Genomic DNA, 14,994 nt, shown 5'->3' on the forward strand with positions numbered 1-14,994 from the left:
CCAGCTTCTCAAGATGTTCCTTCAGAAAGTCAGCATCAATGGAGGGCAGGGGATCACCCTCACCCGGACTTCCCTGTCCCATAGCGGGCATGGGCGTCCCATGGGACTGATGAAAGACCGACGCAAAGTACCTATTTAATAGGTTGGCTTTTTCCTGGGCGTCAGTTGTTAGTTGCCCCATCTGATTCAGCAGGGGTCCAGCGTTGCCCTTGCTTTTCCTCCAGCTCCCCACGTTTCTGAAAAAGGACTTTTTATTATCCTTGATGCTCGAAGCTAGTTGGAGTTCAGTTGCAGCCTTGGCTTTCCTGGTTTGCTCCTTGCAGGACTGGACCAGTGCAGAATATTCCTCCTTGGAGGTGAATCCCATCCTCCATCCTTTGTAGGCCTTCTCTTTAGCCTCAGGAGATCTGCTAGATCCCTGGAGAGCCAGGGGGGCTGTTGTGCCCTCTTGCTGCCTTTCCTCCGAGATGGAATAGAATTAGCTTGTTCATTGAGGATTGCTCCCTTGAGGAGCAACCACTCTTCCTGGACTCCCTTCCCCCTGGGGCTGTGGTCCCTTAGCACCTCACCGACAAGCCTCCTGAGCTTGTCAAAGTCGGCTTTCCTGAAGTCAAGGACTTCCGTGTTGCTGACTGACTTGCCAGCTTTACGGCGGATGGTGAAGGTAATCAGCTCGTGGTTGCTGTCACCCAGCTTGCCATCAATCACTAGGTCACCAATTAGGTCATCCCCAGCAGCTATTAGCAGGTAGAACAGCGCTTTACCTCTCGTTGGCCCGTAGAATTCTTGAGTCAGGTAGAGGTCATCCACGCATGATACGAAGTTTTGCGACCGCTCGGATTTTGCTGAGTGATCTGCCCACGAGATGTCTGGGTAATTGAAGTCACCCTGACAACCATGGTCCTGGAGCATGCGGCCTCGGCCAGTACCCGAGCGAACTCCTGGTCTGCTTTTGCAGAAGAAAAATAGGCAAAAACTATTTCAAAACTTGCACATTTGTTCTATAATCCAAAGACCATTATATTTCTGGACCACTGAGATGCTACTAGTAGTTGACTTGGTGGATAAACGAGAAGTAAAAAAATCTGCAAGTAAAGAAGAGATTGTATGTATGTTAAAGTAGAAAATATGGGGGGTATATGGCTTTATTTTTTATATAAGAAAAACCTTTTGTTATAGTTTCAGTCCCTACAATTTTATTAGTTTCAAACTTGGATATCATCTCAAATTGGTTTTAACATGGCTTATAAAATGGCCTTTAACTTCTTCACATTTCTCTATGTCGATCCACCTGTGGTCTTCCATATTTACTATATTTCCTATAATAACTCTAGGGAAGTACTATGGAATGCCATAAATACTGCAGGAATATTTTGAACTCAATGCAAAACTTTTTCAGAGGTCACTACTCTCTCTAAGGTGTTTAAAAGATAAGAACTGAACTTTGCATTATGTGAAATATTATAACCTTCTCTTTTTTTTTTGTTTTGTTTTAATCGTTAAATCCAGAACCAGGGAGTTACAGTTCACTTCCACATGCTATTGTGGCCAGCCTTGCTGCGTTCTTTGAACTTTGGGATGCCTTCATGTTGCACTGGGTGAAGTCTTCACAGGTGACATTAACTGATGAAGATGTGCATGATGTGAGTAGAGATATTTTTGTTTGCTTTTTTAAATTATTCTTACTAGGATACGTTTAGAATCCAGAATTGTGGAGGAGATATGCTGTTCTTTGATTCTAGAACCTCTGAAGTACATGGTACGTGATTTATACAGTATTGGCTATAAAGAGCTGAACTGATCAGTAGCCCTATAGTAGACTGTGTGGGTTCATTATCTGCCTCTTTACTTCTATGTGAAATGTAGGTTTTCAGCATCCTATTAATTACAGCCTGGAATAATACCTTTTCCCCTCACCACAGTTAGAATGTTTGTGCTGAAATCTCCCACCATCACTAAAATCTCTCCATTTCACCCTCCAGATCTCACTTCTATTTTGTGTCAAAATCATATTTCATGTCGTCTGTAAGATGTACGTAATGCCATCCTTTTTGCACCTTTCTGTTCATTTCTTCCAAACACCGTCTGTCTTGGTCTTTGTATCATCCACCCATTCTGAAACACTCTTATTTTTCCATGCCTTTCTTTATGTTTAGAATTCTTTCCCCCATGCTCACTCATGCACCAAGCAGCTTCCCCTCCATTCATCCACAGTCTACTTTGCAGCTACTTCTGCAATAGAGCCTTTCAGAGACAGTCCATGGGAATGTCTGCATGTTTTTAAAATGTGGTCTTCAGCTGGTATGTTATGTGAACTGTTCTGTTTGTGTCTAATTTTAAAAGAATAATTCTTGGAGCCATTCTGTACTTAATATTCTAGTCTGGATCCATTAATATTTTAAGGTAAGCATAGGTAACCAGCTGAAATGAAACCTCCTAATAATATTGTAAATGAACTGAATACAGGTAATCTGCTGAAAAGAAATCTCTAAGAGTATAAGTATTGCCTAGTTATTAAATTAGCAGTATTAGCAGCATTAGTGGCACCCCTTGTTTCCTCAAGACAGTAGCAAAGGTTTGGAGCTGGAAAAGTTGTAACCTTCCTGGCTTGTCTTTAGGTCCTGTGCAGCTTGCAGTGGCGTGACCGGTTCTGGGCAGCATCTGACACTCTGATGGTGGATTCTGCTGACTTGGCACTCCTCTCACTTCACTGGCACTGGGTTAGGAAGCATTTAATCGACAGAATTCCTCAGATGCTGATTGGATTGGAGCAACACAAGTAGGTAGTTTGGGTCTCAGATAACATAATTGGCACAATTGGTTCCTTTCATGTTACAAATGCACTTATATTAAAGAGCTACATAAGTGTCTTTTCTTGAATGTTTAGTTGTACTCATACAGCCAGCTCAGTGTATTAACAGGAAGAGCGGGTTTTACATGTTAAGTTTCCAGACACTGCACCATCCTTACAAAGACAAAACTTAGGAACTTTCCCCAGCTCCCAATCTTCAAAATCGGGCTTCGGTTTTTGTGGGGAGAATGAGCAAAGGGGGAAAAATGTCTTTTTTTTCTTTTCATTGTGCATGCATTTGCCTTTGACTTCTTGAACTTGTGTCTAAACTTCTCCTCTTTCTTTTCCAAGGTTTTCCAGGGAAATTCAGTCTGTTGCACAGCAGATTCAGAATTGCTTGAGTAATCCTGCTGGTATCTCTGCCAATGTAAAGAAGCTACAGAAGTCACTGGGAAGGCCTCTTCCTTTCAAGGTACAGTGTTGCATTTGCAGTAAAATATTTTGGGCAGCTCTAGCAAGTGTATCCAGGTACTTTAGAACCATTGTTGCACTTTTACATTCATTTTCCAGGCAAGGAGGTGGACACTCTTGGATGTAAAAGACTGGTGAATACAAATGTTAACTTATTTGTAATGTAAATTTATTTCTGAAATATATCAGTTATTCAGAATAACAGTTCTAGCATTGTTGTTGGGTTGTCCAGGTCAGTAGTTCTCTGGAGTAACTCAGTGGTGCTTTAGGATGGAGAATATTTCTACTCCATAATAAATACAATATCTCTGAATTTTAGCATGGTCTCTGCTCACCAGAACAAAGTTAGGAGCCTAAATTTATTGAGAATGAATTAGGCTTATACTGCTGTAGACCAGATTTTTAAAGGTATGTAGACATCTAGGGAGATGAAAACCCTTGATTTCTGTAGCTTCAGTTTCACTAACCATTTCTTTGCATCTTAGGCCTCCACTACACATTACATTTTAAGTTGTGGTCTACCAGTGAATTTTGCCTTAAGTTATGACCCAGCTACAGGTTCAACCAATTAAGGGCGTGACAAAACAAGCAACAAGCTACGAAATTATTCAACAAAAAATGTGTAATAACTTCTGTAGCTGATTCTAATCATGCCATTAACTAAACATGTGGCCAGGTCCTCCCCCTGTGGCTGGGAGCCCCTCAGTTAGTGTATTAGATTCCATGTCACTGTTACCTGCATGCGTAAAGGGGGTGATAGGCATCTAAAAAGCTGTGTACCTAAGCCATTTTTGAAAATGGGACTTGAGCACCTTTACAGCACGGGAGTCTTTAAAAAGTTTAACCCAGGTTCTATTGAACTAAATGCTTCCAAACTACCTGTTCTCTTTGAGTCCGAGAGAAGTATGGCTGGAAGGGGGCCGTTGGAGGTCAACACCTCTAGGGCTAGGCCAGCCTGAGACAGGTTCATCATACTCTAAACATAAAACTACCCTCAACCCTGACACAACAAAGACCTAACACCCTAACCTGCCACAGGTAATGCAGGGGAACCATGGCAGCCAGTTCTCTGCTTCTAAAAAAGCGTTGTTTATATATGCTCAGGAGGTCCTGTGTAGAGAGCTACCTCTTCCCCTTTTCCCCCCTCTGTTCCCCGCTCCTCCCTGGACTACAGAAGAAGGCAAAAAGCCCCACAATCCATATCAATCTATAGGGTGAAATTCCTTCCTACCCCAAATACAGCAATTGATCTGACCCTGAGTGGAAGGGAAAGACCCTCTAGCTTGGAACCTCCAACTTTGCTCCTGGCAGGAGAATCGGCACATCCCAGTTGAAGACCCTAGTCTTGGCTATAGCCAACATCCAGTGGCTCTGGGAAAGCTTAAAAACACCCTGACACAGCAGGAAAAAAAAGAGGGGGTGGGGGGAGAAGCAGATGACAGAAACAACCAGCAAAGCCCTGAAGCATGGGAAATACCCATGGTAGAAAATAGACTTCACTACGCCTAGATCATTCCCAGCCAGTGTGGCCACGTCCACACAAGTGTGGACATCTGGTTCCCTAGGGACAACTAGTGGTGGTACATCTCCTGCTACTGCTAGTTGTCCCTGGGGAACACCTGTGCCATGTGCACTCTGGCATGCAGTAGGTTACCCCAGGTGGGGTAGAGGTGGCTGGGGCCAGCACTGGGCTGGCTCCATCAGTCTGTCCTTGGGGCCTTCCAGTGCTGCAGCAGTGGCAATGTTGCCACTCAGAGCCTGGGCAGCAGCTGGAGCTTGGCTCTGGTTTTGAGGTGCATGCTGCCCCCCGTGGGCACTGCTCTGCTTTTTTCTGTGCAGGTTTTTTTTAACCCTGGATACTCAGGGGTCAACACCCCCCCCACACCCCCCCGGCGCCGTGCTGCTCCCTTGCAGCATGGACAACAGTTGAACATGCAGTATGTGGTGCCACAGTCTGCGGTGCCACATACTGCATGGCCATGCTCATCGGGGTGCAGCCTGGCTGTCCAGCCTTTTCTTGAACACCTCCACTGAGGGTGTCCACAAATTCCCTAGGCAGCCTATTCCACTTCCTCAGTGTTCTAACAGTGAAGAAGTGTTTCCACCTATCCAGTCTAAACTTATTTGCTACAACTTCATGCCATCAGTCCGCATCTCCTTTGCACCACGAGAAAAAAGGTGCTTTCCCTCTTCTTTATGGCAACCCTTTGGGTATTTGAAGACTGCTATTATGTTCCCTCTTAAGTGCCTTTTCCACAAGCTAAACATGCCTAGCTTCTTCAGCCTCTCTTCGTATGACTTGTCTTTCAAGTCCTTGATCATCTTTGTTGCCTGCCTCTCTAACTTCTCCACATCCTTTTTAAAATGTGGGGCTCAAAACTACACACAATACCCAGGTGAGGCCTAATCCATGCTGAGTAGAAGCACTGTCACCTCCCGTGTCTTGCACCTAATGCTTCGATTGATGCAGCCCAAAATCACGTTCACCTTGTGTGGCTAAATCACACTGCAGACTCGTATTGAGTCTGTGGTCTTTTAAGACTCCCAAGTCCCTTTCCATAGTGCTGCTATATAGCCAGGTGTCCCCATTTTATATTTGTGTTTTTGATTATGCCTTCCAGTGTGGCATGTTGCATTTCCCCACATCGAACTTCTTCCTTGCTTTTTTTTTTTTTTTAAACTTTGGTTGCATGCACGATAAGTTCATAGTAGTTGTAGTCAGTAGACCTGGATTTCCAGCATGTGGAGTGTGAATAAATCATCCCCAGGCAACCAAGCCTGGTCACCTAAGGGGCTGGGCTGTATAGATTCCTTTGTCTTGAGTTTCCCACCAAACAACCTGTGTGACCAGCTGTGGGACCCTGGTCACTCCACTTGGGGATACTGCTGACTTTTAAATGGATTGGTCTACTTCAAATAAGGGTTGTTTCTACTTGGAACCAGGTGATGAGGTCAGAAAAGTTTTATTTAAGGGTCAGGTCACTTGGTCTGGGGGCTCTCTTCCTCTGGTGGGCTTTTGGAACAAAGCTCAAGCATCTTTCCTCCAAGTCTAGCTTGGATGCATCTCTATGTAAGTAAAAACTGAGAAATTAGTCAGGAGTTAGGATTTATGTCTAGGCAGACGTATTATAAAGGGATTATTGTATCCAATTTCTGTAAGACTCGCATGATTATATTTGCTCAAGGTGTTTTCTCCTAACTTGCTCATTCTACCCCTCCCCTCTTCCTCTAATTAATAGAAGTTTCAAGTACAGTGTGCTGGGCTGTGAATTACTGGGGAGAGACAAGCCTATTTTGCTCCCTCTGCTCGGCTAGCTAAGGTGAACTAGGGAATTTACTTCCCTCTGGTACAGGAGGCTACCTTTGGATGCTTCAGGCTAAAAGAAGCACCCCAAAATATCACAGTGGTCTAAGCACCCCCAAGGTCTGCAGGATTTGTGTACCCCGGGCTGCATAGAGCCCTAACAGAGACCAAGGCCTGGGTGGTGGCAGGGACTACTCCAGGCTTTCGGGTGTGCTCCAGAAAGGGGGGTGGCTAGACGTAGGCACCCCAGGGGAGACACCTGAAGTGTGATTTTGATTGAGCACAGTGAGGTGGGTAGCTCAGCGCAGTTGTGCCCCCTATTGGCTCACCACATGGAATGCTCCTATTAAAATTGATTTCAGCTTTATCAGGTGATCTCCCTGCCATTTTTTGTTTTTGAATGAAGTGATAGTGCTAAACCATAACAACGAAGTAATGCTGTTTCTTCAATTGTGAATCTACAAGGTATGTTCTGCATACAGGCATGGGAATAGCATTCTTGGGGGAAGGAGGCTCAGTCTTTCCCACTTCCATAAGCAGCTTCCTGATGACATACTGCAGGAGTCAGTAGGCTTTTTGTGGTGGCGGACTGGAATGACCTGGTTCAGGTATGAGATGGACTTGGCACTAGGACTAAGCTGCTGCCACTGCCACTTCTCTCAGCTGCCTGGCCATGGCACAGGTGAATTTCCACCCCCCCAGCAGCACAGTGCAGTGAATGTGAAAACCCCCTGCCACCCAAAACCATGGAACTCCCTGGCTCTGTGGGCTGTAGGTTGCTGACCTCTGACATTTGCATTATGAAACTGAGTTAATACAGGAAGTGTCAAAGTATACTTTCAAAGCAGAATGTGGGAAGACTTAGCAATATAAATTAGCTAATATCAATGCAAAGATGTATGACTAAATGCTTGTAAATGTGCTTTCATGCAGTTGTTACTGTGCAGCATGTGCCTGATGGTCATATTAAAGGAAAATATTAACGCATTGTGAAAATTCAGCTTTAGCTTTTCAGTTGTGCAGTCATTTGGTGGCATATCTTGATTTTGGTCTTCCAAGCATATTAAACATATGAGGGAGAGAGCATTTAGAGTTGGCTTTTCACTGTGCTCCCAGTGGCAAGGTAGTTGCGTATCGGGCACTGTAGTTGTATGTATGCTTCCTTAACTTGCACCTGAGCATTTAAACTGGTGCACAGATATCGTTCCTTAGAACCATAGAAATAAAAGCTATGTTATTTGCTTAAAAATACGTATTTGTAACATTTGCAGAATAAACTGGTGGTAGAGTCTTTTGCTCAGTTAAAAGTCCTCAGCAAACAACTCAGTGTCCTGGATCAGAGACCTGCCTTTGGCAAAAGTAGATGGAAGGAAGAAATCTGTTGTCTGAAGACTGCTGCTACTGGATGGAAGATGAAGAAAGCGCTGCTGCAGGCTCAGGGCCTGATTCTCAGAGCTAATCATGTAGAAGATGTTAATCCAGGTAAATAACTTCCCCTGTAGTACAGTCAAGCACAGCACAAATATGAGATCTTGTACTATCTTTATTCTTTTCATCCAGAAATATTTGTCTTATCCATTTGCATTTCTATGAATGAGTAGTTTTTTCAGACTAGCTGTTTAAGTATTAATTAATAAAAAATGTATTTGTTTTTTATCTCCTTGCTGCCAAATAGGTGAATTAAGGGATTTTGTGGACTTGCAGTATTCCCAGCTAAAAGCAGAAGGAATTAAGCTGGGTCCTACAGAAGAGATGCTTACTGAAGAGGTTCTCTCTACACAGTCAGACCCTGACTTACTAACCCAGCTCTGTAACAGAGTTCAGCTGTGGCCTGCAATGGAGCATTTGGCACTGCTGTGGCAGTACAAGTTGACAGCAGACTGTGTAAATACAGCTTGTCTCACAAGGTGAGGAAGAGGATAAACAAAACCCTTTTTTTTCTTTCCGTGCAATTTAAAATCTGTTTTATAAAGTTATGAGAATCAAGACACTGAAATGTTTTCTTTTGCCTGCACATAAAACCACACTTGTAGGGCCTAATGCCAGATGCCTATTAAAATATGCTTTCTAAAGAATTATTTAAATTCACATCGAGTTTGTATTAGCCCTCTTCCCATCAGCTCTTGTACAAAAAATACAGGATTTTAAGTACCTGAATGCATTGCTGTTTGAACAGTCTGAAATAATTGCATTTAGTCTGTAGAGAGAAATATCTTGATTCATAGCAGAATGGCTTTCAATAGCAGTACAATGAAGCCTGTGATTATGTGGCAAATCTTACTAGACAGTTATGTTATTTGTAAAATAGACAGCCTTCAGTTCTTGGTGTTCTTTCAAGACTTTATGGTTATATTGCTCGGCTGTTACAAAGATATACAGCTGGAATTTGAGAAGTGAGAGGCACTCCAAGGGAACGTGCATACTAGTGCAAATGTGTGCTAACAGAACGTAGGAAAAAGGAAAAATACATATAATTAGATGGCCACTTGAATTAAGGATTTCCTCTGTTTTAAGTGGCCAGCTATTTTTGTGTTTCTGACTAATTACTTATTTGTAGGAGAAAATCAGCTCTTCATAACTACATTTCAGAGAAAAAGGGGGATATCGTTAGATTCCCAAATAGTATATTTGAAAAGTTAAAATACTGGTGCAATCTGGATTTCAAGAATGCTGTTCTTTATTTATTTATTTTTTTAAATCTCCAAATATAAATCTCTAAAAGATTTTTAATCCAGAAACTGCTGCTTCTAACTTTTTAGAATTAGAAAATAATATGTTTTTTATTCATATATGAATTCAGATTCTTTCAGCTTCTTGGGCCTCAGGTCTGTTATATAATAGAGTGTTTCCTTTTCTTCAGTCCCTGAAATATTGTGATTTTAGCTTTCTAACCAGTCTCTTCTAGCTCTTGCAGCTCTTCTTTGTATACCATAGCTTGTTTTTAGGGTACAAATAATTTCTTAGTGTGTCTTGCTAAAGTAAGTAAAATTTAATTCCTGATTTTTCTTTTATTACAGGGAGAATTTCAGTGAACAGAGAAATTTGTGTTCAGAGCTAGGTCAGTACATAGCTTTTTCCCTTAAACTGACACCAGCTGCATCTCATCGTCTTTGTGGACTGTGGCATTTGTTACATCTCGATAAGGTAAGAAAAAGTCTTGTAGTATAAATTAGTGTTAGATGCTTTTGAAACTGAAATTTCAAAGCTATATAGATATCTGCAGCATACCAGAATGCAGTTTTGCTTCCTGCATCAACAATAATAGCTCCAAGATACTTCATTAATTTTTATATAGTAGTAGATTAAAAAAAATCAGCCTCCACAAACCACCTAACAGCAGACTTTGTAAAGCAAAGGCTCGAGCTTGGTATTAAAATATGTAGCTGTATGTCATATTATTCGTCTCTCGTAATTGCATGCTTACACCACAGAATTAATGGAAGTCAATTAGCTAATTGGTCAGTTAGCTAGTTATTGGTGCCCACCTCGGTTTCACTACAGAGCAAAACCACTGCTTTGTGTTATGCGAAGCACTGGTATTCACTTATGCGACTTCTGGATTTAGAAATCTTTTTTGTCAAATCAGTAGTCAGAGACCAGTCTCACACGTATGCCTTCTTATCTTGTGTACTAACTAGATAAAGATCTCACAGAACTTCTGGCCAGTTCACATTCAGCTGTGACAAGGATACCTAGTGTCACTCCCCACCCCTACCCCCTTCTGTAAGATTCAGCACAGCAACAAGTTCTGAACAAATACCTACAGTTGGAGTGTCAGGGTTTTTACCTGTCCTCTGGGCCTGTGCAGCTCTGCATGCCATTGTAAGTTTCAGTTGCAGAATAGAGTCTCTGTATGAATAACTTGGCATCTGAGCTTCTATACACTGGGCATGTCTGCACGTGCAATTAATACGACTCGATTTGAGCCGGAGTAAACTAATCCCAATATCACCAGCTACATGTGCGTTTAAGCTCAGTAATTTACTAGGGCATAGGATAGTACTTGTGACTGACAGGACTATCCTACACAAGAGTAAATGAATCTACTGTGCACTAACTGTAGCCCATGTGTAGACAGTGATGCTTTACTGCATGATAAATTAGTCTAATGTGCAGTAAAACACACATGTAGATGCACCCACTGAGAAAAGGCCCCTGAGGAAGAAGTAGAGGCTGATTGGTCCCTCTGGTCCACTATTGTTGGAGATGAACTTTTTTATTTCAGAGGAGGGGCAGAGCATACTATTAAAGCTGAAGAAGAGTTAATAAATTGTATTAATGAAAGGAGTCCCTATCCCCATCAGAAAATATTTTTATGCTTTTATGCTATTCAGTGATTTTTTTTCCTACTGATTTTCTTTTACTGGCTGCAGATTGGATAGGAATTCTTGATTTTTCTTTCACTTCAGATATCCCTTGAGGAAATGTCTCTTCTGTGGTCAGAACTGATTAATGCTGCATTAGCATCCTTCTGGAGCAGCACAGTAACTACAGATCCAGAGTACTGGTTAACTTGGACACTCTTGCCTGATGCAGAGGAAAGGAAATTTCCTAAATCTCTTATGGACCGTTCTGTGAAGGTGTGCCTTTTGTGACTTACTCCAAGATCAGATATCTAGGCTAGGATAACGTTCTTCATTTATGTTTTTAAAACTCTAATGCAGAGAAGCCAAAAATTGAATTTGAATCTATGTTAGCATGACAGTAGAGCTGATTATTGTTGGGGGTGGGGAGGGGTATGTGCGCAAATCTGGAGATGCTCTAACATTTGATTTTTATTTTTACTTTTTTTTTTTTTTTTAACTGCTTTGGTTGAAGTGAACAATCATCTTGCTTTCGTAACATGTTTTTATGTAAAGTTTATTTGTTTGTAGCGTTAAGGTAAATGAGCAAGCAGTTACTACTAAACTCTAATCCTTAATCTTTTGATTTAGGGCCCAGGTATTTTGAACCGAGCTGTTTTCTCAAAGTGCCTCTTTGAAATTCTAACTAGCAGCAGCAGCAAAACAAGCCGGTGGGATGCAAGTGGTCTCCCTGTTCTTTCATCATCCCATGTAACACTAGGAGAATGGAAGGAAAGGGCACAACAGCTTTGTGAAATCAGCACAGCTCTGTGGACCAATATGGCTGTTTCTTCTGTGGCAGAATTTAGGTATTACTGAGTTTTCCTCTATATGCATATTACCTAAACCACCAACACTGCAGAATCTTATACTACAAGATAGTTAATCTTTTTATTCTTATCCCTTTAGGCATACAGATTTCAGATTGCAGGGTATAATGTTGTGCAGACAGCTCTCTGCTCTGAAAGATTTGATTCCCATAGACCTGCAAGAGGAATATTTACAATGCTGTAACAAACTCCCCTCCATGGACCCTGTGGCTTTTGAGTACATTCTCAAAGTACTTAAGGACATCAGTGGACAGGAATTATTGCCAAAAGATACCCTCTTTCTCTTACTGACCTGCTTACAGCAGTTCTTTGGAGAAGAAGGGATTCAGGACCTATCAGAGACAGCTCGGAGAGGTTGCCTCTGGGTGAATATGGGTTTGCTACAGATCCAGATGTGGCTTCCACAAACTAGGTTTGATCCTGCAGTGAAAAGAGAATGCAAACTCAAGTATTCCAAAGATGAGGTAAGCATGGAGTTGGTGTCCCTTTTGCTGACCAGGGGCTTTGTAACACAGTGTTTGTGGAATTTCTTCTTAATGAGGGAGGCAAGAATTTTTAGTTATATCTTTTACTGGATCAACTGCATAGTTGGAACACCTGATTGACAAGATTTTGGAAATTGTACTGCATTCAGGTCTAAGAGGAACACTCCAGCAAAACTCCAACCCTTTTAGTTAGACACAGATAAATCCTGTGAAATCATAAAATTTGTGTTAGAGCAGGGGTGGCACAAGTACCCTCCTCTGCCTGTGGCACACAGTAGACCAAGGAAGGCCCAGACAGACAATAAAGCAGCAGAGAGGGGCAAGAAGCACAAAGCTGAGCAGCAGATTTGGCAGGGAGCAGAGCAGCACTTCACACATGGGAAGGGGATTGGAGTGTCACTCAGGGATGTTTGAGGGCTAATTTGCGGCATACCTGCCAAAAAGTCCACCTCGCCCCCCCTGCCACCATCTGTTTCATTATTAGATTGTTCATCCATAACTTGCTAAATATCCAGAAGGTATACTTGTTTGTCATTTAACTGGTTTAATTTGTTCTTTATTAGTTAAAACGTCTGCAGTGTGAATGGAGGACACGTAATCTGTCATCCCAGTTACATACAGGAAAAAGTATTGAAGATGAAGCAATTGGCAAATACATTCATCCTCATCTCGGGTAACCTGGAGGCACTTACCTCTTCTGTTGTAGTGTGGGAGAGGCCTGTGATACTTATTCAGTGTTAATGCCTGTTTTATACCATACCTGGATTTCTTCTATTAAATTACAGTGTTTTCAGTGCTTGTTAGAATTAATTTTGTTTTGTATGGTCAGTTCTTGCATAATAGGAGGTATATATGCTTTTCGTGGACCATGAAGGCTTGAGGTGGTAGCAGACGTGAAGGACCACTTGTTTATATAAGCTGTATCATTTTAACAATACTGGTATAATATAAGCAGTAGAGCCCCACCCAAGTGTAAATGCAGTTATACTTGTATAAAAGTTCTTAATACTTTTGTATTCGACTGTCATTTTGGTAATTGGTACCAAATTGTGACTGAAGTTTGAGGGAAGGAGAGGTAGAAAAATGGTGCCTGTGTGAGAGGTCTGTCATTTTCAACCCTCATTTCTAGATTTCAGAAAGATAATTTAGGCAATATCTCTACAGCTTCCCTGCTGAGCCAAGGCATGCCTCTAAGGTACAAGTTCTGACCACTCACTCTTGCTGTCCATATATCTAGGCCTGGCACCTTGGCTTAAACCAGTCCTGAGTGTGTTCCTCAGTAGCCCTCTGAGATTCTCAGCCTGAGTGTGGTGCTGTTGAGCCGACTTGACGCAGAGCCATATAGGCTGCTCAGTTGCCAAGCTTGAGCAAAATTGGGTGAGATTTATTTTCTCAAGCAGTGGTCCTGGGTTTGGTAGGACATCTGTACAGATGTGGCCTTATGAAATACCAGCATATGAACAGTGCATCTACTGTAATCTTATTTCTGTTTGTAACATGTGTCTAAATGTCATCAATGTGTTTATTTTCTAATAGACTGTTGCAAGAAAGAATACAAAAGTTGAAGGAACAAGTAAGCATTCTTTCCAGAAAGCAAGCCTACAGGCCCCCAGGCCCTCCTTATGACTGCTTGTACCAGGAGGTTCACCAATATATTGCAAGCATTGCCCAGATATCTGCAGTCCAAGATCTCCTAGCCCGCCTTCTACATTTTCTCCGTGGAGAAAGGCCCAAGTTGCTCCAGGCAGGCCAAAACCTGCTCAATGAAGAAGCTTCTTGGCAGCAATCGCACCATAAATTTAGGAGACATTTGACGGATGAATATGCTTTGTACCCTGATGCTGTCACTCCACTGCAGGCTGCCATTTTACAGATGCAACATGGCATGAGACTGGTGGCTTCTGAAGTTTATACAGCACTCAACAGTTTTGTCTACCCAGCTAGCTTTGACAGCCTTGTCACCTCATTATTGACATTTCCTTCTGTGGGCCCCAGCTTCCCCACTTACCTTTCACATGCAGAAACTTTATGCTCAGTGAACTCCGTGGAGGTTCTTCATGGCCTTAAATTTTCTCTGAAACACTCTGAAGGAGAGCCTGAGAGCATGCAGAGGTTGTGTCCAACTCTGGAAGAACTGCTAGTGAATGCATTATTGTATCTTCGCTGCCATGCATTTTCTAAGGGAGAGCTGGACCAGAAATCTCTGCAGCTTTTTCGGCATCTGTGCCAGGTAAAGTCTCCTAATTGAAAGGCATGAGTATTTTTGAAAGTCTATGGCCAGAAAGTACGGTGTAATTTCAGTAATTCATATATAGGGATCTCTTGCTGCTGCTTGCCCTCTGTAGCTGTGCCTGCCCTTGCCTGTGTAAGCCATGCCAGAGCTGAACCCCCCCCCTTCCTCCCCCGGTCACCCTGTGTTTTCTCCTACAGCCCCTCCCCCCAGCAAAATTAGCCAGCCCAACCCAGGGGCAGGCAGGGCTCAGCTCTGGCTTGAGCCCTGAGCCTGGGGTTGAAGCTGGAGCTGAGCTGCCACCTGCCCTGTGCCCTGCCCTCAAATCCAAGACAAGGCTTCCCCCCACATGCTGGTGGGGGGTAGGGGGAACACACGATACCTCGTCTTGGATCTGAGTAACTACAGTAAGTACACTGTGCCCTGAAGGGGAAAAAAAAGATGTTCCTTGGTGCCGAGGCAAGGAGTGTGTTTATGCTGATTTCACATAATGCCTCTCTGTTTATTGATTTCTCAGGCTATTATAAATGAATAAGATGA

The 14,994-nt window shown here is 42.6% G+C and overlaps 1 protein-coding gene across 1 annotated transcript in view; it reads left to right on the forward strand.

Annotated features, from left to right (window-relative positions):
* The window catches only part of MDN1 (midasin AAA ATPase 1), a 143,472-nt gene that overhangs the window by 79,753 nt on the left and 48,725 nt on the right, over positions 1 to 14,994 (forward strand). Inside the window, 13 exon segments of the mRNA XM_014518200.2 lie at positions 1,510 to 1,643; positions 2,619 to 2,779; positions 3,143 to 3,263; positions 7,838 to 8,048; positions 8,242 to 8,473; positions 9,584 to 9,710; positions 10,976 to 11,146; positions 11,501 to 11,718; positions 11,819 to 12,203; positions 12,788 to 12,897; positions 13,761 to 14,454; positions 14,972 to 14,991; positions 14,993 to 14,994. The exon segment at positions 14,993 to 14,994 is cut by the window's right edge and continues 134 nt beyond it. Coding sequence (XP_014373686.1) covers positions 1,510 to 1,643; positions 2,619 to 2,779; positions 3,143 to 3,263; positions 7,838 to 8,048; positions 8,242 to 8,473; positions 9,584 to 9,710; positions 10,976 to 11,146; positions 11,501 to 11,718; positions 11,819 to 12,203; positions 12,788 to 12,897; positions 13,761 to 14,454; positions 14,972 to 14,991; positions 14,993 to 14,994 — 2,586 coding nt within the window.

Source organism: Alligator sinensis, unplaced genomic scaffold, assembly GCF_000455745.1.
Source record: "Alligator sinensis unplaced genomic scaffold, ASM45574v1 scaffold357_1, whole genome shotgun sequence".
Classification (NCBI taxonomy): domain Eukaryota; kingdom Metazoa; phylum Chordata; order Crocodylia; family Alligatoridae; genus Alligator; species Alligator sinensis.